Here is a 20,880-nt window from a genome sequence, read left to right as displayed (position 1 = left end):
AAGCTCGAGCCAACTCAGAATTTTTTCTACATAAAAGATCAAGAACTAAAAGTGAAAATATCAGCAAAGTGAGTACATGTGAAGGTCCAAGATACATATGTGTACTAGTGATCAGTGGTATGTACAGGAGGTGTCTGTGTGTACTAGTGATCAGTGATATATGTACAGGAGATGTCTGTGTGTACTAGTCATCAGTGATATATGTACAGGAGGTGTCTGTGTGTACTAGTGATCAGTGATATATGTACAGGAGGTGTCTGTGTGTACTAGTGATCAGTGATATATGTACAGGAGGCGTCTGTGTGTACTAGTGATCAGTGATATATGTACAGGAGGTGTCTGTGTGTACTAGTGATCAGTGATATATGTACAGGAGGTGTCTGTGTGTACTAGTGATCAGTGATATATGTACAGGAGGTGTCTGTGTGTACTAGTGATCAGTGATATATGTACAGGAGGTATCTGTGTGTACTAGTGATCAGTGATTTATATACAGGAGGTGTCTGTGTGTACTAGTGATCAGTGATAGATGTACAGGAGGTGTCTGTGTGTACTAGTGATCAGTGATAGATGTACAGGAGGTGTATGTGTGTACTAGTGATCAGTGATATATGTACAGGAGGTGTATGTGTGTACTAGTGATCAGTGATAGATGTACAGGAGGTGTCTGTGTGTACTAGTGATCAGTGATATATGTACAGGAGGTGTCTGTGTGTACTAGTGATCAGTGATATATGTACAGGAGGTGTCTCTGTGTGCTAGTGATCAGTGATATATGTACAGGAGGTGTCTGTGTGTACTAGTGATCAGTGATATATGTACAGGAGGTGTCTCTGTGTGCTAGTGATCAGTGATATATGTACAGGAGGTGTCTGTGTGTACTAGTGATCAGTGATATATGTACAGGAGGTGTCTGTGTGTACTAGTGATCAGTGATAGATGTACAGGAGGTGTCTGTGTGTACTAGTGATCAGTGATATATGTACAGGAGGTGTCTGTGTGTACTAGTGATCAGTGATAGATGTACAGGAGATGTCTGTGTGTACTAGTGATCAGTGATATATGTACAGGAGGTGTATGTGTGTACTAGTCATCAGTGATATATGTACAGGAGGTGTCTGTGTGTACTAGTGATCAGTGATATATGTACAGGAGGTGTCTGTGTGTACTAGTGATCAGTGATATATGTACAGGAGGTGTCTGTGTGTACTAGTGATCAGTGATATATGTACAGGAGGTGTCTCTGTGTGCTAGTGATCAGTGATATATGTACAGGAGGTGTATGTGTGTACTAGTCATCAGTGATATATGTACAGGAGGTGTCTGTGTGTACTAGTCATCAGTGATATATGTACAGGAGGTGTCTGTGTGTACTAGTGATCAGTGATATATGTACAGGAGGTGTCTGTATGTACTAGTGATCAGTGATATATGTACAGGAGGTGTATGTGTGTACTAGTGATCAGTGATAGATGTACAGGAGGTGTCTGTGTGTACTAGTGATCAGTGATATATGTACAGGAGGTGTCTGTGTGTACTAGTGATCAGTGATATATGTACAGGAGGTGTCTCTGTGTGCTAGTGATCAGTGATATATGTACAGGAGGTGTCTGTGTGTACTAGTGATCAGTGATATATGTACAGGAGGTGTCTCTGTGTGCTAGTGATCAGTGATATATGTACAGGAGGTGTATGTGTGTACTAGTCATCAGTGATATATGTACAGGAGGTGTCTGTGTGTACTAGTGATCAGTGATATATGTACAGGAGGTGTCTGTATGTACTAGTGATCAGTGATATATGTACAGGAGGTGTCTGTGTGTACTAGTGATCAGTGATAGATGTACAGGAGATGTCTGTGTGTACTAGTGATCAGTGATATATGTACAGGAGGTGTATGTGTGTACTAGTCATCAGTGATATATGTACAGGAGGTGTCTGTGTGTACTAGTGATCAGTGATATATGTACAGGAGGTGTCTGTGTGTACTAGTGATCAGTGATATATGTACAGGAGGCGTCTGTGTGTACTAGTGATCAGTGATATATGTACAGGAGGTGTCTGTGTGTACTAGTGATCAGTGATATATGTACAGGAGGTGTCTATGTGTACTAGTGATCAGTGATATATGTACAGGAGGTGACTGTGTGTACTAGTGATCAGTGATATAAGTACAGGAGGTGTCTGTGTGTACTAGTGATCAGTGATTTATATACAGGAGGTGTCTGTGTGTACTAGTGATCAGTGATAGATGTACAGGAGGTGTCTCTGTGTACTAGTGATCAGTGATATATGTACAGGAGGTGTATGTGTGTACTAGTGATCAGTGATAGATGAACAGGAGGTGTCTGTGTGTACTAGTGATCAGTGATCTATGTACAGGAGGTGTCTGTGTGTACTAGTGATCAGTGATATATGTACAGGAGGTGTCTGTGTGTACTAGTGATCAGTGATATATGTACAGGAGGTGTCTGTGTGTACTAGTGATCAGTGATATATGTACAGGAGGTGTCTCTGTGTGCTAGTGATCAGTGATATATGTACAGGAGGTGTATGTGTGTACTAGTCATCAGTGATATATGTACAGGAGGTGTCTGTGTGTACTAGTCATCAGTGATATATGTACAGGAGGTGTCTGTGTGTACTAGTGATCAGTGATATATGTACAGGAGGTGTCTGTATGTACTAGTGATCAGTGATATATGTACAGGAGGTGTCTGTGTGTACTAGTGATCAGTGATAGATGTACAGGAGATGTCTGTGTGTACTAGTGATCAGTGATATATGTACAGGAGGTGTATGTGTGTACTAGTCATCAGTGATATATGTACAGGAGGTGTCTGTGTGTACTAGTGATCAGTGATATATGTACAGGAGGTGTATGTGTGTACTAGTGATCAGTGATATATGTACAGGAGGTGTCTGTGTGTATTAGTGATCAGTGATATATGTACAGGAGGTGTATGTGTGTACTAGTGATCAGCGATATATGTACAGGAGGTGTATGTGTGTACTAGTGATCAGTGATATATGTACAGGAGGTGTCTGTGTGTACCAGTGATCAGTGATATATGTACAGGAGGTGTATGTGTGTACTAGTGATCAGCGATATATGTACAGGAGATGTATGTGTGTACTAGTGATCAGTGATATATGTACAGGAGGTGTCTGTGTGTATTAGTGATCAGTGATATATGTACAGGAGGTGTCTGTGTTTATTAGTGATCAGTGATATATGTACAGGAGGTGTCTGTGTGTATTAGTGATCAGTGATAGATGTACAGGAGGTGTCTGTGTGTACTAGTGATCAGTGATACAATATGTATAGTTTTCTTTCTTGAAGTTTGCCCTTACATTACACAAGACACTGCAAAAACTCTAATCCAGGCTTTCATCATCTCACGCATTGATTATTGCAATAGTCTCCTTATTGGCTTTCCCCAATACAGACTCTCACTATTACAGTCCATCATGAATGCAGCTGCTTCCTAGCCAGACGTTCATCGTCTGCAAAGCTACTCTGTCAGTCAATTAATTGGTAACTTCACTTGTATTATTTTCTACTGTAATCAATACAAAATTAGGTATTTATGTAATATCTGGGCTCCCGTTTTTTTCTTATGAGACTGCGTCCGCTCGCCACGCTTCGGGCATGGTGGCTCGCTGCGCTCGCCACACTATATAAAATCAACTCCATGCGTAGTTGGATAGTAGGGGTATGAAAAAATGGGGTGCATTTAACATGGGAGCCCAGATAATACATAAGTACCCAAAATTATTTTACTTACACACAAAGCCATAAACCAAACTACACCAACATACATATCTTTTCTTATCTCAAAATATCTTCCAACCCGACCTCTACGCTCCTCACAAGATTTATGTCCCTCTTCCACACTCATTACTCGCTCCCATTCCCGATAACAGGACTTTCTTCTGGCTGCACCCAATCTGTGGAATGCTCACCCATGCACAATAAGACTCTCCTCCAGTCTCCAAACCTATAAGCGCTCCCTGAAAATTCACCTCTTCAGGCAAGCTTATCAAATTCCAGAACCAGCCACTTAACCTTTTATATACCGTTCCTAACAAATCACATCCCCACTGTAAAGGCCACATACCTACACATCCTCTTTCTTCTTCACATTTTCCATCCTCCTGACCCCTGGCCAAACTGCTGGGTCACCGTATCATACAGCACACCTTTGCATTCTGGTGGAATTAACGCAAAAAAGAATATCTATCCTGGTGTATCAATCCCTATAGATTGCGAGCAGGGCCCTCATACCTTTGAATTTCTGTAAATAACCAGTTTGTTGTATCACTGTCTCCTATTGTAAAGTGCAACAGAATATGTTGCGTTATATAAGAAACGGTAAATAAATAAATAAATAAATACAATTTTCTTTACTCTCCTCAGTTATCTATATGGGAAGCCTGTGGATGGAAAGGCATTCACTCTATTTGGAATAAAGAAAGACAATGAAAGGAAAAGTCTGCCAGAAACTCTAAGAAGGGTTCAGGTACTGAATTATTTATAATATAATTTATAATATAATTTACATATACAGGGCCTGGTTTTGGTTCACATGCAAATGAAAATTCAATCTTTATTGGACAGTCCCATGTGGGTGGGGCAGGTGTAACATGTGCAGAGAGTTAGATTTTAGATTTGAGTGTTATTTTGTTTCTGTACAGAGTCAATACTGAATTTGCTTTTGCAAGTAACCAGAATCAGGCCCACAGTATCAGAGGTTTTCTCACAGTATAATGGGGGTGATTCAGGTTGGTTTCAAAGCACATTTGGTTTGCAGATGGACAAAACCCATGTGCACTGCAGGTGGGGGGGGGGGGGGGGGTGATGTAACGTGCAGAGAGTTAGATTTGGGTGAGTTATTTTGTTTCTGTGCAGAGTAAATACTGGCTGCTTTATTTTTACACTGCAATATAGATATCAGTTTAAAGTAAAACTTCCACCCAAATCTAACTCTCTCTGCACAAGAAACATCTGCCCCACCTGCAGTGCACAAGGTTTTGTCTAACTGCAAACCTAGGGGGTCATTCTGATTTACCCTGTTCCAATGTTTTGGGGACTGCGCATGTGCAATGCCAGCTCCACCACTAGACAGCACTAGTCATTTGCCTATGGGTGCTGGCCACTGGAGGGTGGCACTGAGTTGAGGAGCAGGACAGCTGCTCGCCCATTAGCCATCCCAGCTGGTGCGGATCACTAGCATCGGTGAAAAGTAAGCTCCCGGACCTGCACACTACCAGCACACCCCCCTCCTCCTGTAGATATGCCGCAGATAGCACCCCCGCCCCTCCCCTGTGTATTTATGTAGCAGCGGTGGGTACCACCCCCTGGAGCCATGCTGCTGGATAGTGGCCGCATGTAACTGCCTCTCTTGTGCTGCTGGAGAGCGGACGTGGGTAGCCACCTCCTCCCCGTGCTGCTGGATAGAGGCCGCAGGTAGCTGCCTCCCCCATGCTGCTGGATAGTGGTCTCAGGTAGTTCCCCCATGCTGCTGGATAGTGGCCACATGTAACTGCCTCTCTTGTGCTGCTGGAGAGCGGATGTGGGTAGCCACCTACTCCTTGTGCTGCTGGATAGAGGCCGCATGTAGCTGCCTCCCCCATGCTGCTGGTTAGTGGCCACAGGTAGCTGCCTCCCCCATGCTGCTGGTTAGCGGCCACAGGTAGCTGTCTCCCCCATGCTGGCCGCGGTATGCTCCCGCAATTCAGCACCCCACCCCAGTTTGTCTAGGGTGCTGGGGAACCTTGCACCGGCCTGCGCATGTGCATGGTCTATTATGTGCAGCTCCCCAGGTCAATTCCACTGACTTTTATTTGCGAAGCTAGGAGAAATCATTCAATGGTCGGTGGGGCGGCGGGGCGGCGGGGCGGCGGGGCAGCGGGGTGGGGCCTCTGGCGCTCGGTAAGCTGCGATGTTCACAGCTTACCCAGAAAACCAGAATTAGGCTGCAAATGTTCTTTGAAAACCAACCTAAATCATGCCCAATCTTTGCAGAACCCATAGCAAGTGGACTATTCCCCATTGGGACTGTATGGCCCAGGTGATAGTCCAACATGCTGTTCATTATTCACACTGCACCACACAGTAGTGTCCTTTATTCCACACAGTAAGGCACCGTACACACATAGGAAGTCATTCTGATTCAACCATGTTGATGGACTGCGCATGCACCTATTGGCTTGAAAATTGCTGGGCCTTCCCATGGTAATTTGCCCTTCACGCATGTGCTGGGGGCGGGCAGCTGCCTGCCCTCTTCCCATACAAGGTAGCTGCAAATTAGAGACGAGGGGTTTTTAGATTTGTGAGCATCGCAAGTGTGCGGGTGAAATCTGCATGCATGCGTTCGTTCATGCGGGCGGCGTTTACTTGACTGCGAACATTCACAGCTTTGCGAGTCAAACAGAATTACCTCCCATAATTCCACACAGTAATACCAACCCATATACACATATTGCCACACAGTAATGCCGCTTACACATTATACCATACATTAGTAATGCCCTTATACACATAATGCCACACAGTAATGCCCCTTACACATTATACCACACATTAGCTTAGTTTGGCAAAGTCGCTTAGAAAATGCCCCTACATTGGTGTGTGTGTAGGGGCTATAGCGACAGCAATGCGCATACCCGCAGTGTCCATCAATATCGGCATCGCCATCGCTCTCTCACCGGAGAACACTGGCGCTGGCAGCTCGCTCAGCACACAGAGCTGACACCTCGCTCAGCTCAGAGTTCAGCTGACAGCTCGCTCTGTGTGTGGGCTGTCAGTTCTGTGTGCTGAGTGACAGAGGCGCAGAACTGCCCTACCTAGCATAGCTAAGTTTGCCCTACACACATTGCTATGTGTGTAGGGCCCAATAGTGTGAGTCTGCTATTGACTAAGTACTTGTTATATTGCTATTGTTCTCCCCTCTGCTGCTATCTTTTCTAAGAAGTCTGCTGGAGTGCCTTTACTTGTCCTAGTTTCCAGCAGTATCCATTCCACCCAGAAAGCACCCACGGCATCTGCCCCTCAGAATGGGAGGGCCGGGCTGACACAGCACATACAGGGCCGGATTTGTCACTAGGCCTGTGAGGCACGGGCCTAGCGGCGGCACCTTTTTACGGGCGGCAGCTGTCTCCTGCACCATTTGAAGTTTTTGTTTCTTTTAAATGTCGGGATTTTGACCTTGTCGGGATTTTGACCGTCAGTATTTTGACCATCGAGATTTTGACTGCATCCCATCGGAACCACCATTCACAAACACACTGTAGAAGTAATGCAATGGTATAGGAGCAGAATACAGCATGCACATTAGGTAATAAAGTGCTCTATGATAACTATAAAGTACATGTGCTGGTCAGTCCCGATGTGCCCACCAGTTCTTTATAATCTGATGGAGACAATTGCTTAAAAACTCCCCAACAAACAGAAATATGTCTGTGGTATCCCTCCCCCACACACATGATTGATCCTCGTTATATGTACATTCTGTACTAGAGGTCTGTGTCTGAGTTACATTCCTTGATTGTTTTGAATTTTTTTCATTTGTATGAACCAGATATCGAACGGTGAGGGAGAAGCCGTTTTAAATAGAGGAGACCTATTGAAGTATTTCCAGAAAGAGGAAGACATGCTGGAATGGAGGCTGTACTTGACAGTGACTGTCATCACCGGGTCAGGTAAGATATGGAACCACATGTTCTCATTTGCTCCTCCACAGTTTGATAAATACTGTAGATCTCATGGTGCCAACATAGTTCAGGCAGCCAAGGAAATAAACTTAGGCCTTCTTAATTTTTAAGACTGAGGTGCTCATTTATCAAACTGTCACACACAGAGGGAGAGGGATGACAGGCTACCACTGTCACTGAGCAGCATGTACTGAGCTGGGGAGAGAGGCTCTGCTGCGGCGGTAGCCTGTCATCTCTCTCCCCACTGCCTGGCTCCCTGTAAGGAGGGAGGGGGAGAGCCGGACCTGGTCCTACTACATCAAGGGGGTATTTAGGGTTGAGTCTAAGTTCTACAAGGGTAAAGGACCCCTGACGCTACCTCCCAACTGCCTCGCTGTGCGCGTGACCTTCCCATTGTTTTGGGTTGGTCCCGCATCCCGCTCGGGGCTGGCTGTGTCCTGTGGTGGTGGTGAATCATGGGTCCCTAGAGCATCAGAATGTTTTCAAGGCACCCCTAGGCCAAATGATTCTTATTGAGAAATTCCGGAAAAACAATATAAATTAAGAACATTGTGATATATCAAAGTTTTATATAGCAAAGTTATGTGGTAAGGGGCAGGATTTGCTTCTGTTCGTCCACACATGTTATGATTGACAGCCACCAGCACTGATTTTGCCTTTTACATAGCCAAAAAGTAATATGAATTGATCCTGTTCCACCAACCCAAGGCACCCCTACAAGTGTGTCTCAAGGCACCCCAGAGTGCCTAGGTGCACAGTTTGGGAACCACTTAGGGAATAGACTATGTGCACATGTGCACAGTGTCTATTCACCACAGAAAGTGATGGGGCAAAACAGTGGCGAAAATGGGGGGGCGTAGCCACACGGGAGCGCTGCCATGCCCCCTAATATAAGACCTTGCCCCCTAATTTCAAGTGAGCATCTTCGGTGCACACCTGTGTAACTCCTCCACTGCTACCAATGCTGGGAGGCATGCTGATGTCACAACCATATGACACATGGCAACAGGGGGGGGAGAAAGGTCAGAACATAGGCCCCAAATGTACCCTTGTAGGCTCACTTCACTCGCCACCTGGTTACTAAATGATACCTCTGTGTTGTCACTGATACCTTTGTTGATACTTTTGTGATGTCTCTATCTCTGTGAAGCCGTTTTTTTACTTTGCAATGTTTCGTATTCATGTCTCCCTCGCAGGCAGTGACTTGGTGGAAGCACAGCTGGATGATATTTATATTGTGAAGTCGCCTTATAAAGTTCTCTACACTAAAACCTCCAAATACTTCAAGCCAGGAATGCCCCTTGACCTGATGGTAAATACCTCCATGATAAATTGGGACAGATGTAACCAGCATAGGCGAATCTAGAATTATTGTAATGGGTGGTCCCAGATCTAGACATACTAGAAGGGGGACCTTTGCGCGGCGTAGCAAAAAGGGGCGTGGCCTCATGGGAAGGGGCGTGGCATCACAAAAAGGGGTGTGGTATTACACTTTAGACCATACATAGTAATGCCCATTACACTTTTTAGCAAACTCTGTAATACCCATTACACATAAAGCCACACATCGTAATGCCAATTACACATAAGGCCACACACCATAATGCCCATTACACATTATGCCACACATCATGATGCCCATTACATAGTATATAATAAACCATAATGCCCATTACATATTTGCCACATAAGTGCTGCTTACCTACGTGGTCATTGCTAGGGGGTTCTTGCTTAATGGCACCATAGTACCCATTACACATGATGCTGCACACATAATGCCCCTTACACCTGATGCTGCACACCGTAATGCCCCTTACACATTAAGCCACACATTATGCGTAATGCCCCCACATACCGCCACTTGTAGCGTCCCTTAAGCAATGTCCACAAATGTAACACTTACTGTAAATTTTTATATGAGCCTTCGCTGCTGCTGCAGGGAGAGATGGAGAGCGGTGCAGCTGCTTCTATGGGGAGAGGAGCAGAGTTCAGCGCAGAGCACGCTCCCACTCCCCTCCTGGTGTCCCCTCTAGCCGAGTGGACAGTTGAAATATTGTGCACGCTGTAGTTGTGTGTGACGTCGGGGGAGCACGCCGGGCGCCAGCACCACATGATTAAAGGGGGGGGCGGGCTGAGGTGAAAGCGGGGAGAAGAATTGGAGCGGAATCTGCAGGGGTGACAGTCATTAACAGCTGGGCAGAGAGCAGGGGGCTGCCCAGCTGTATTCAGAGCACTGCAGGCAGTGGTGTAACTAGATACATGTGGGCCCCATAGCAAAAGTTTGTAAGGGTCCCTATTTATTACCTTATGCTGAAAAATGTATACAGCACATGATACTTTGACAGGCAAAGTGGGCCCCTCTCAGCTCTGGGCCCCATAGTAGCTGCACCCCATGCACCTATGGTAGTTACTCCCTTGACTGCAGGTCACGGCTATTTGAAATAATACCCCTTTCACATCAGAAAATGCAGGGATTTACCCGGGAATATGGTCCCAGGATCATGCAGGGACATTACCACGCTGACCCCTTATACACCAGCCTAGTCCCTGCATTTTCTGGTGTGAGGGGGAGACAACAACTCCCCTCTCCCTACCCCCCTTTAACCAACCAGCTATATCTTCGGAACCAACTGACCCATTTACATGAGACCAGTATCATATTGAAGAACTTTTGAGTTGGCTTCAAATGATTTTGGTCCAGTGAAACTGGGCTGTTTGGTTCCAGAGAAATTTGCCCCTTATACAATATGCTGTCAGAACACTGGGGCTGGAAATTAAAAACAAATGGGGGGTGGGGGTGGGGGGGCTCTATTGGCCCGGTGCAACATCATCCTAGTAGTGACGCTTCTCGCAGACCCTGCTGGTGCTGGCTGTGGGATCTGCAGGACAATGTAGCCATGTAAATATTTGCTGCGATGCGGCATGCTGCGCCGGCGTGACTATTTGTAACTGGTGATCGCTCCATTAGTTTCTAATGGAATGATCACCCATCACCGTCTGTAAATAGTCACAGTACAGCATGCAGGATGGCAGCAAATATTACATTTGTATGACAGATAAACATTTAGAAAAAAAAATGAAATAAAACATTTGAAACTTATTGTGTACAGTACTACTGAGTAGTACTTCTCACTAGCAGCAGCGGCAGCCTTCCGGGTCCGCCTTCTCCCTTCCTTTCTGTCCCAGGCAGGCAGGCCGGCCAGGCACTTCGCTGGCGGCCTGTGTGAATGGACGGTCTGACTGTCATGCAGGACGCAGGGCGGGCACCTGCAGGCTCCGTGGTGTCACTCCTGCTTCTTTCCCCGCCCAGCATCTTCCGCACGGCACCATCTCCCACCCTCCGGCCGGCTCCTTCCGCACGGTGCCACCTCGCACCCCACACCAGGCTCCTGTAGAGCGCCACCTCGCACCCCTTCCCGGCTACTTCTGACCCCCACCCTGCTATGCATCTCCCGCACGGCGCTACCTCCCACACTCCCCGCCCGACTCATTCATCACGGCCCTGCCCGGCTCCATCTACGTAGCCCCCCGGCCTGGCTCCTTCTGCATGGCGCCACCCCCACCCGCCCGGCTACTACTGCACAATGCAACCTGCCCTGCAGTGGCGGAGGTGTGTTGATGCAGGAGGCCAGTGGCCGCGGCGGCTCTCAAATAAAATAATACAACTACAGAGGGTTCAGGGGATTGCTTGCTGTCCATGGGGCCCCCATAGCCGCCGGGGCCCATAGCAGTTGCACCCCCTGCACCCTCGGTAGTTCCGCCACTGGGTTCGACTGAGATCAACCTCGAGCTTCAGTGATGCCGAAGGGGGACCTGGCAGCCATTGAACTATGTGGGGGTCGGAATTAGCGGGTCCCATGTTATCCTATAGGGAAAACGTTCCAGCTTTGCCTGGCAGTATCTCCGGTTCCCAGGGGGCTAGAGACATGGGGCTGGGCTCGTTGGAAAGCCCCATCCCTAAGCACCCCCAGACCACCCCCTAGATTCGCCTATGGTAACCAGTGCATTGTGGTTTTGGTCAATGCTTTGGCTTTTTGATTTAGTACCTCCTGCATATGTTAAAAAGTACAGTATGTCACATCTCTTTTTATCTAACCTAGGCATTTGTCACCAACCCAGACGGGTCTCCGGCTCATCGTGTCCCTGTGGAGGCTGATCCAGGCAGAGTGAGAGGCATAACGCAGGAGGATGGGACAGTTAGACTTACCGTCAATACACCGTCATATAGAGACTCGCTGCAGATATCGGTAATGTGTACATCCATATCTGTTGTAATGGGTGTTTCGCACTTGTGTAAACCCCTCACTCTGGTGCATCAATGGGGATTGTTTGTTTGTTTATTTATGCGTCTATCATAGCAAATAGGGTGGCCAATCCCGGGATCGGGATTGGCGGGATCCCGGGATTTGGCCCCCAAAACGCCGGGATTTCAATCCCGGGATTGGAGTTTCCAATCCCGGGATTTTTGGGGTTAGACTGCGCATGCGCAGTCTAATGCCGGGCAGCGGCTGAGCACTCGCTCAGCCGCTGCCCGGATACTCCCATACCCGGCAGAGCAACCCTGCGCGGCGTGACCTCTCAGCGTGACAAGAGGTCACGCTGCGCAGGCAGGCAGGCAGAGATGAAGCCGCCCGTCCACCTAGCCAGCCCACCCAGCAAGCAAGCAACTACGCATTAGGAAGTAGCCCGCCCGCCCGCCCACCTAGCCAGCCAGCCAGCCAGCCGACCCAGCAACAGTAGGAAGCTGCCCACCCGCTATCCCGGCTCCCACCCTGCCGCCGGCCGGATGAAGCTGCACACCCGGCATCCCGGCTCCCACCCATCAACTCGGCCGCCGGCCGCCCCTGCAAATGTAAGTAAATGCGGGGCGGCCAGGGCGTTTTTTTATTAGGAAAGCCAATCCCGGGATCCCGGGAATCCCGGGATTGAGCATTTTTCAATCCCGAATCCCGGGATTGAAAAAATGCCTAGGGATTGGCTTCCCTAATAGCAAACCTTGGTTGCAGATTTATTTTCAAACCCAGCCTGTAAATTGATAGGTAGGAGCTGATTGGCTGCTGCATTATCACCTATAACTTTATCACTTCACCAGGCATAATAAATCTGCCCCATTGTGCTAGATAAAGGGCTGATGCTTGGGGCAACTAACGCATTCTATGGGCCTGATTCAGCCATGGTCTCTTCTGCACCCACTCTGGCATCTGTTGCTTCACATGCTAGCTCCAGCTTTCCCCTTATGTACTGACACCGCAGGTAGCCCTATACAATACTCCAATGGCACACCATCACATGTACCATCCACACTAGCACCTGACCTATGGCAGGTCTGGTTTCTTCATCTGTGTAAGTGGCAGATCAGTACATCTTGGGACACAGCCACTATCAATGGGCTATCAGGGCATGTTGTATCTCCGGCCCCCTTTTTCCAGGGGGGAAGGGCCCTGGCTGGAGTGCACTTACATCACTAGCTGTCCCTCTTATGCAGCAGCAGAACCAGGAAGTCAGAAGGGGAGCAGGACAGTATGGAGTGCAGGCAGAGAGAGAAGAGTATCAGGTTTCTTGAGCTGGAACTGGTCATGTGGAGAGAAGAGATGTGCAGGCTCTGATTTACTCTGATTTCAAAGCAGGATCTTATTGCCTATCAACTGTCAACAACTGTCATGTGATTTGGGATAGCCAATAAGATCCTGCTTTGAAATCAGAGTAAAACAGAGTAAATCACAACCTGCACATCTCTAGTGAAGAGATATGAACAATCTGATATAACCCACCACCAACACTTCCACCCCCTTCCACTGGGGCCACTCTTGAGTTAAGTGCACCCCCAAGGCTTAATCCAGGCACCCCCAAGGATTAATCCAGTACCATGCGGCACTGCCATGACAAGCTCAGGAGACAGACTTCTTTTGCATTCGCTTCAGGCAACATCCTATTAACCAGTCAGGAACATCCATCACTTTCCTGCACCATTTCCGATCCTATCCCAGCCATACGCAATGGCGCGCACACACAGGAAACGGCACAGGCAGGAGCCGCCAAGTCATTCACCCTGCTGGTCTCACATTCAAGGCTTGAGCCGGGTCTGTGGCTGGCACCAGGGAGGTGGGGAAAGCCGTGAAGACCCCTATGGTGTGTCACGATTACTACTGGTGCCAGGAAGTAGCAGAGCAGCGAATTGGAGACAGACCGGGAGTCCATGCTGGAGCCAGCACGCTAGTGACAGAGCAAAGGTGGAGAGGTGAGGAGAGAGGACATATTCTGCTCACATGCACCAAGGAGACCGCAGCAAAAACCTTGACAACTGCAACCCTTGGAAGTTAGGGTGTATTTTGTGTACATTTCCCTTATGTACTAAGCACCCAGAATGTGGTGGGCTTTTGCTGGTGCTACCCTACAGAAACATATGGGCATCTGCAATTTCCTCTGAGGTTTCCAATCAAATCCCTCCCAGCATTCCCTGGGGCAGACACATGAAATTCCTGACATCACAAAGGACAGCTCTTGTTGGGAGCTGTCCTTTGAAGTACTACGTAGTAAGTACATATGCAATTAGTATAGGCTTGGTAAGTGACAGGATGTACCGCAACGGGGAAGCAATGCTTAGTAGATCCCTCCCACAGCCTGTAACATGACAGTTAGGAGCTGATTGCTACTTTATCTCTCTCCACGACTTAGTACATAGACCCCAGAGTCAGAGTATAATTGGAAGACAGGAGGTTCTGTGGACCAGGTGATGATATTAAGCAGGATGTGTACAATATCACATAGTACTGTATCGTTTTGGCTTTTCTCTGCTCATAGGTAAGAACCACAGATCCTAAATTACCCAATGCCCAACAAGCCTCTTCTACCATGGTAGCCAGTGCATACAAGCCCATTGGTGGCAATTACCTGCATCTCAGCGTCTCCGGAGGGGTGCAGAAACCAGGAACAAATCTCAATATCAACTTTAATATCCGGAACAGGGATGCTGGAGCTCAAAACCAGATCAAACAATTTAACTATGTGGTAAGGACTAAGATCATTACTTGTTCTCTTATATCATTGGTGACTCTTCTCACAAAGTAGAGTTATCATCGTATCACACCAGATATAAATGATCTCTACAAGTTCTTTTTTGTTGTTGTTGAAATATTTGATTTGAAAACTATGGTTGTAGTAAACTTTTTTCCATTGACTACAGATGTGTCCTCCATAGATCCAGCCTCAATTTGCCAACGTGATGAGTCATGTGATATATGACACAGAACTTGTTTTGGACAAAAATGGACAGCTGCTACATTGTACAGCTTCGGAGACTCAGTTGCATACTGACTCAGAGACTCAGTTGCACACAGATATACAGACGTCATATAACACATTACTCAGCACAGTCTTCTTGTATGTCCTAGTCCCTTTTGCAAAATAGACGCTAGAAGCAGTGCCATAGCAATAGCCTTTTGCAGACCCAACACGGGCGTGGAGGTTCTGGGTGGCATGCCGTGATGGGGTCTATTGGGACTATTGCTACAACACTGTTGGGTCCTGCAGATGCTTGTTTCTTTGCACCTGCCCCATTAAAAATGTCCCTCCCAAAATGCCCACCACTTCACAGACCTTTATTAAGGATGCTAGAGGCCATTTTGGGAGGGACAATGAGCAGGACATGTAACATGGTAAAAGCAGAAACACATGAATTGCTCTAATGGCCTCCAGTGTGCAAAACCCTTGGAGGAGAGGAGCAGCGCTAGCCTTTTTATTATATCGGATGCTGAAAAACAACTTATTGACCATATGTAAATCAGAAATATCCTATGTGATGTCTTTATACAGATCCTGAACAAAGGCAGAATAATGAAAGTGGGCACACAGGAGAGGGCACGAGGCCAAAACCTGGTGTCCCTGTTGCTTCCAATAACCGGGGACTTCATCCCATCATTCCGCATTGTGGCTTATTATGTTGTGACCACGGGAGCAGGGCGTGAGGTGGTGGCCGACTCTGTCTGGATTGATGTGGAAGATACCTGTATGGGGACAGTAAGAGATGATTGAAGTATCTGTAGTGTATGTAATTATTTCAGTGATGATCAACAATCGAAGTCTGAATCCACCAATGTGGATGTCATTGATGTCCGTTTTACCTAATCTGAGGCAAGTGATCCCCCCCTGTAAGGTCAGTGCCCCAAACTCTGCTGTTTTGCAGCAGTACAGTAAAGCTGGGTGCACACTTTAGCGAATAGCTACACGCTCCCGATCAGCCGAGTGCACACACTGGAATAAATCAGCAAACAATATCATTCAGTGATGTCAATGGGTGACATTGAACATGTCGGTCGTTGGCTATGATGGCAAATTGACCTGCGCGTTCCGTAGACAGGAGGGGTCTTTTATGATGTGCTGACACATTAGAGGACATTTTAAAAGATATAGCACAGAAAGACCCTTTTCTGAGCATTACCTTTTTCACTATTCTCTAGTGTCTATGAGGCATAAAGGTGCATACACACAGTGAGATTTTGACTATGCGATTTCCTTAGAACTCCCCAGCGGCCAAAACCATACAATACTGACTATATGTACTTGAGATTGTGACTATGACCTATTTTCACTATACTAGACTCAGTGGCGATTTTTACCTATGGGCTGCAGCCCCTCCAGGTAAAATCTGCCACTGTGCTCAGACCAGTGAAGCCAGATGCAGTCTGAGAGACTGCACTGGCTTCAGTATGACTGGTGGTGACTTCCTATTGGAATTCTGACCTGCCAGTCAACCAAGGCAGTCCCATTGGGAGGTCTTCCCTCCCTCCGGGATGCCTCTACAGCCCATAGAATTCGGGGTCTGAGCATGTGCAGGACCAAGGCTGAAACTGCACATGTGCCCTTCTGCAGTGTACTGGTGCCGGGACCGTATTTTAGCTTCAATGGGCTGCTGTTGAAGCATTCCGATGTTTACTATATAGTCAAAATTGAAAGTTCAAATTGTAGTATACACAAATGTATGTGCCATAAAAAAACTGCAAAAAATAAATAAAATAAATATATATATACAGTGCTGTTGCATGCATGATGAGATTGATACACTAATCCAGAGCGATTGCGTCACACAGCTGGAGTTGCGCGGAGAAAAGGACAAGGACAATGCGATACAGAAACCTGGCACATCTATGAAATTGAGACTGAGAGCGGATCACAAGGCCAGCGTGGGGCTGGTGGCGGTGGACAAAGGTGTCTTTGTGCTGAACAAGAAGTTTAAGATCTCACAGAGAAAGGTGCGTAAAGTTACAGTATGTGTGAGAGGTATCGAGGTTTTTTTGTGTAGTAATAAGAAAAACATATTCACAAATTACCTGTGCCTCAAAAAACTTAAAACATGTGTGTGTGAGATCTCATGTGTCCTTCTTACCGTCCAAGGTTTGGGACTCCGTGGATAAGTATGACATCGGCTGTACACCGGGGGGCGGTGCCGATGCCCCAGGAGTATTTTATGATGCCGGGCTGACCCTAGATTCAACCTTCCAGATAAAAACTCTTCAGAGATCAGGTGAAGATAGGATACAGACAGTTATTGCCAAAAGACACTAATGTAAAGCCACACACAGGTCTGAGTGTGATTGTTTCCAACTTTCTTCTCAGATAATTGAATTATTCCCCTCTAATTCAATTATTGGAGAAGTAACATCGGGGGAAGAAAATTGGAATCACAGGAAAAAAAAACATTTTCTCAAGAAAACACTCAGGTTTAGTGACATGTGTGTGTCCTTTTGAGAATCAGACAATTTTCGCTTGAAAACTGAGCTATTTCTGAGGATCTGTTTCGCCTGCATACTAGTATTGTGTTCAGTTTTGGGCACTGCACCGTAGGAAGGACATAAATGAATTGGAACAGGTACAGAGAAGGGCGACTAAGCTAGTAAAAGGTCATGAATCACTAGAATACAAAGATAGATTAACCAGGCTGAATATGTTTTCACTGGAGAATCGGAGGTTGAGAGGTGATATTAGTATGTTCATATACAGGATTGGGAATCATATGGAACTGGGAGAATATTTGGACACTAACAGGCCTATACTTAGGACACGTGGGAGGTACTGAGGCTCGAGGAAAAGAAATTCCATACCGATTTAAGAAGAGGATTCTTCACCATTAGAGCAGTAACATTCTGGAACTCATTGTCGGTGGGGGTGATTACAACGGGTGTGGTATGCGGTTCCGACAGTCGGGATCCCGACAGTCATTAGCCCGATGTCGGGATCTCGACTGACCGGACTCAGACAGCGTGGCCAGCGCAACAAAGCCCCTTGCGGGCTCGCTGCGCTCGCCAGGCTGCGGGCACGGTGGCTCGCTACGCTCGACACCTATTCTATTCTCCCTCTATGGGGGTCATGGACCCCCACGTGGGAGAATAGCCGACGGCCGTCGGGAACCCGGCCGTAGGTATTTTAACAGCCGGGATCCCGTCTGGCACCCGATTACAGCAACTACAGTTAATGAATTTAAATCAAAACTGGATGCATTTTTGGCCACTAAGGGAATCCTTTAGATAGGACTTACTCAAGTCAGTAGTTACAAGTTAGATAGGTTGAACTCGATGAACTAACTTCTTTTTTTTCAGCCTTAATTACTATATTACTATGTTACCTGCTTGAGGCCAGAGAAACATAATCCCTGATATGCCACAGCTCACTCCGGTTGCCATGGATAATATAATACCCCTCCCCCTGGCAATAACTATGAGCACTGATTACAGGTCATTTGTAATTAAATAATGATAAAGTGGAGAAAGATAAAGTACCAGCCACTCAAGAGCTTATTGGTTAGTAGTTTACCTATTATCACCCTCCAAGGCTTAATACATATGCTACTTAAACTGTTAGCACCTTGATTTGTTTGTCTTGTGTTATTTTTCCACAGAACCTTTATGTCAATCAAAACTAAAGCGCAGAAGACGATCGTCCGCAGCACTGGTTCAGCATAAAGACGGTATAGGTAAGACTAAGATAGACTCCTCCAACTAATAGTTCCAGATAAACTGAAACGGTGTGCAATCTCAGATGCGGAGGTTTCTGATCACCTTAAGATGAATGTCATTTAATTTGTTTAATGACTACTAAAAATGTTATTTTCTTTTTATTGCTTTTAGCTATTTTTATATTAATTGCACCTAGAAAAAATTGTATGTAAATTAATTGCCGGAATGATTGAAAGAACAGGCTTAAAAGCACAGACACACACAGCAATGCATTTAGTGACTGCTGCAGGGTGGTTTGAAAAAATTACCGGGGTAGCTTGCTGTGATTTACTATTCCACAGCACAACCCAAGGAGAGGTTTTTTTTAATGATTTGTACACAAAATAACCATCCCAGCATCCACCACCCAAGTATGCTGGGGACAGCCCCAGGCTTTATAAAGGGTGAAGCCTGGGGGGGGGTCCTTTATTGGGGGGCTCCCCACTCCCCCAGGTACCCTGTCCACGCCTGACTAGTAATGATCGCCATGGTTCGGCTGGTGGAATATGTGTTTAAAGTGTCCCCACGTCTGTGGCATGACACCGCTGGCTGTTGGAGGCCGGTGCTTTGTTTGTATTTGTGGAACCACCACTGGTCCAAGAGCCAAGTGCTGGTTTCTTAAATATGGGGGATCCCCATAATTCACCCCCATTTTGGGGAACCAAGACCGGCTCAGTGAGCCCGGGGATGTTTATGCTCGGAAGGGTTTTTTTCTTTTCATTTCAACACAAATCTGCACAATCTTGTTACAACAAAAATTGCTCATTCACGTTATTATAAAACCGCACATGTCTAAAAAAATGCACATTTCCATCATCAGAAATCACAAGAGAATTTTGACTTGTCTAAAAATATCGGGTACTTGTGTAGTTTCACAGTGCCAGCATAGCCGTGCGTCTGTGTCCCCTTGCGGGACTCGCCCACGCTACGAGCTCGGTGGCTTGCTACGCTCGCCACACTATCTGAAATCAACTCCATGCCAACGTGGATAGTGGGGGTATGAACCATCCACGTTGGCATGGAGTTTATTTTAGAGTGCCAACCCGGAAGTAGCGCGCGGCCATGCTGGCGCCGTGAAACTACACAAGTACCAAAAATCGTACCTTATTACATTTGCGATTTTCTGCTGAAATTCGCAAATGTGAAGTGCGATATAGTTCAATTTTTGGACACATATTTTGTTACCTACCGTGTTCTTTCAAAAATAAATTAGTTCTTTAGTTTTTAGTTGAGAAAAATGGAGGAAAACCTCCAAGACTGTTTGTAACACCATAATATATCATTGTACAATAAATACTGTAGCTTGTCTGTACTGAGAAAATGGTTACATGCCTTCCTAACTGAAAATATAAAAAATATTAGGGATGCAGCAATATGCTGCTTTACAATCATATTAATTACATAACTAGAAAACATGTTTGGACAAATGGCCGACAATGCTGATTATATTTTCTTCATATACTATATATAATTAACTTTAAGGAGTTTACTAATCTTTAAGCCATTTTGAGCTTACAAACTTTTGAGGAAAAAGAAAAAATGAAAGTAGACAATTTGCCAATGCACCAGGGGCAGAGTGTAGCCCTCTTTTAGGAGTTAACTCTTTTTTTTTATTTTTAGACATATTTATACAATATGGTATATAGCATTAGGAGAGAGAGGGAGAGAGAGATGTGTAATCTATATAATAAGTTGAAGAGTCTGTGTGCGTGCGTGCGTGTGTGCGTGCGTGTGTGTGTGCGTGTCCGTTGCATTGCGGACACACCGTGGCACTCAGAGCCACCAAATTCTGCAACAAGATACCTCTGTACCCGGTGGTGTGCACCTCGAAGCCGGTTTTGGGAAATTTCACTTAGAAATTTAAAAAAACACCAAGTTTTAATTTGCCTTAATTGATGATCTTGGAAAATGATCGACGATCTGGGAAACCGTTGCGAAGGAACAACTCCACACCTGATTTCATTGCTGTCATTGAGTATGAATGACACATTCTAACACTATGGTGGAGACTTTAAACAATTAGGAATAAATGAGGATATACATAGACCACACATCACACACAAATGTACACATTGTACACGTGCACACACACACAGTACACCACATACGCACACATAGTACACAACACACACATATATACGTAGCGAGCTTCACACACTTACACATTGGACAGATA

General features: G+C 46.2%; 1 protein-coding gene across 1 annotated transcript in view; it reads left to right on the top strand.

Annotated features, from left to right (window-relative positions):
• LOC146073329 (A.superbus venom factor 1-like) overlaps positions 1-20,880 on the top strand; it is a 95,188-nt gene that overhangs the window by 5,061 nt on the left and 69,247 nt on the right. Inside the window, exons 6-15 of the mRNA XM_083180506.1 lie at positions 1-68; positions 4,421-4,523; positions 7,584-7,704; positions 8,913-9,028; positions 11,817-11,963; positions 14,518-14,724; positions 15,529-15,732; positions 16,803-16,964; positions 17,107-17,236; positions 18,608-18,682. The exon at positions 1-68 is cut by the window's left edge and continues 20 nt beyond it. Coding sequence (XP_083036632.1) covers positions 1-68; positions 4,421-4,523; positions 7,584-7,704; positions 8,913-9,028; positions 11,817-11,963; positions 14,518-14,724; positions 15,529-15,732; positions 16,803-16,964; positions 17,107-17,236; positions 18,608-18,682 — 1,333 coding nt within the window. The remainder of the gene's footprint in view (positions 69-4,420; positions 4,524-7,583; positions 7,705-8,912; positions 9,029-11,816; positions 11,964-14,517; positions 14,725-15,528; positions 15,733-16,802; positions 16,965-17,106; positions 17,237-18,607; positions 18,683-20,880) is intronic.

Source organism: Crinia signifera, chromosome 4, assembly GCF_055691185.1.
Source record: "Crinia signifera chromosome 4, ASM5569118v1, whole genome shotgun sequence".
Taxonomy (NCBI): domain Eukaryota; kingdom Metazoa; phylum Chordata; class Amphibia; order Anura; family Myobatrachidae; genus Crinia; species Crinia signifera.
This window is presented reverse-complemented; position numbering and strand designations above follow the sequence as displayed.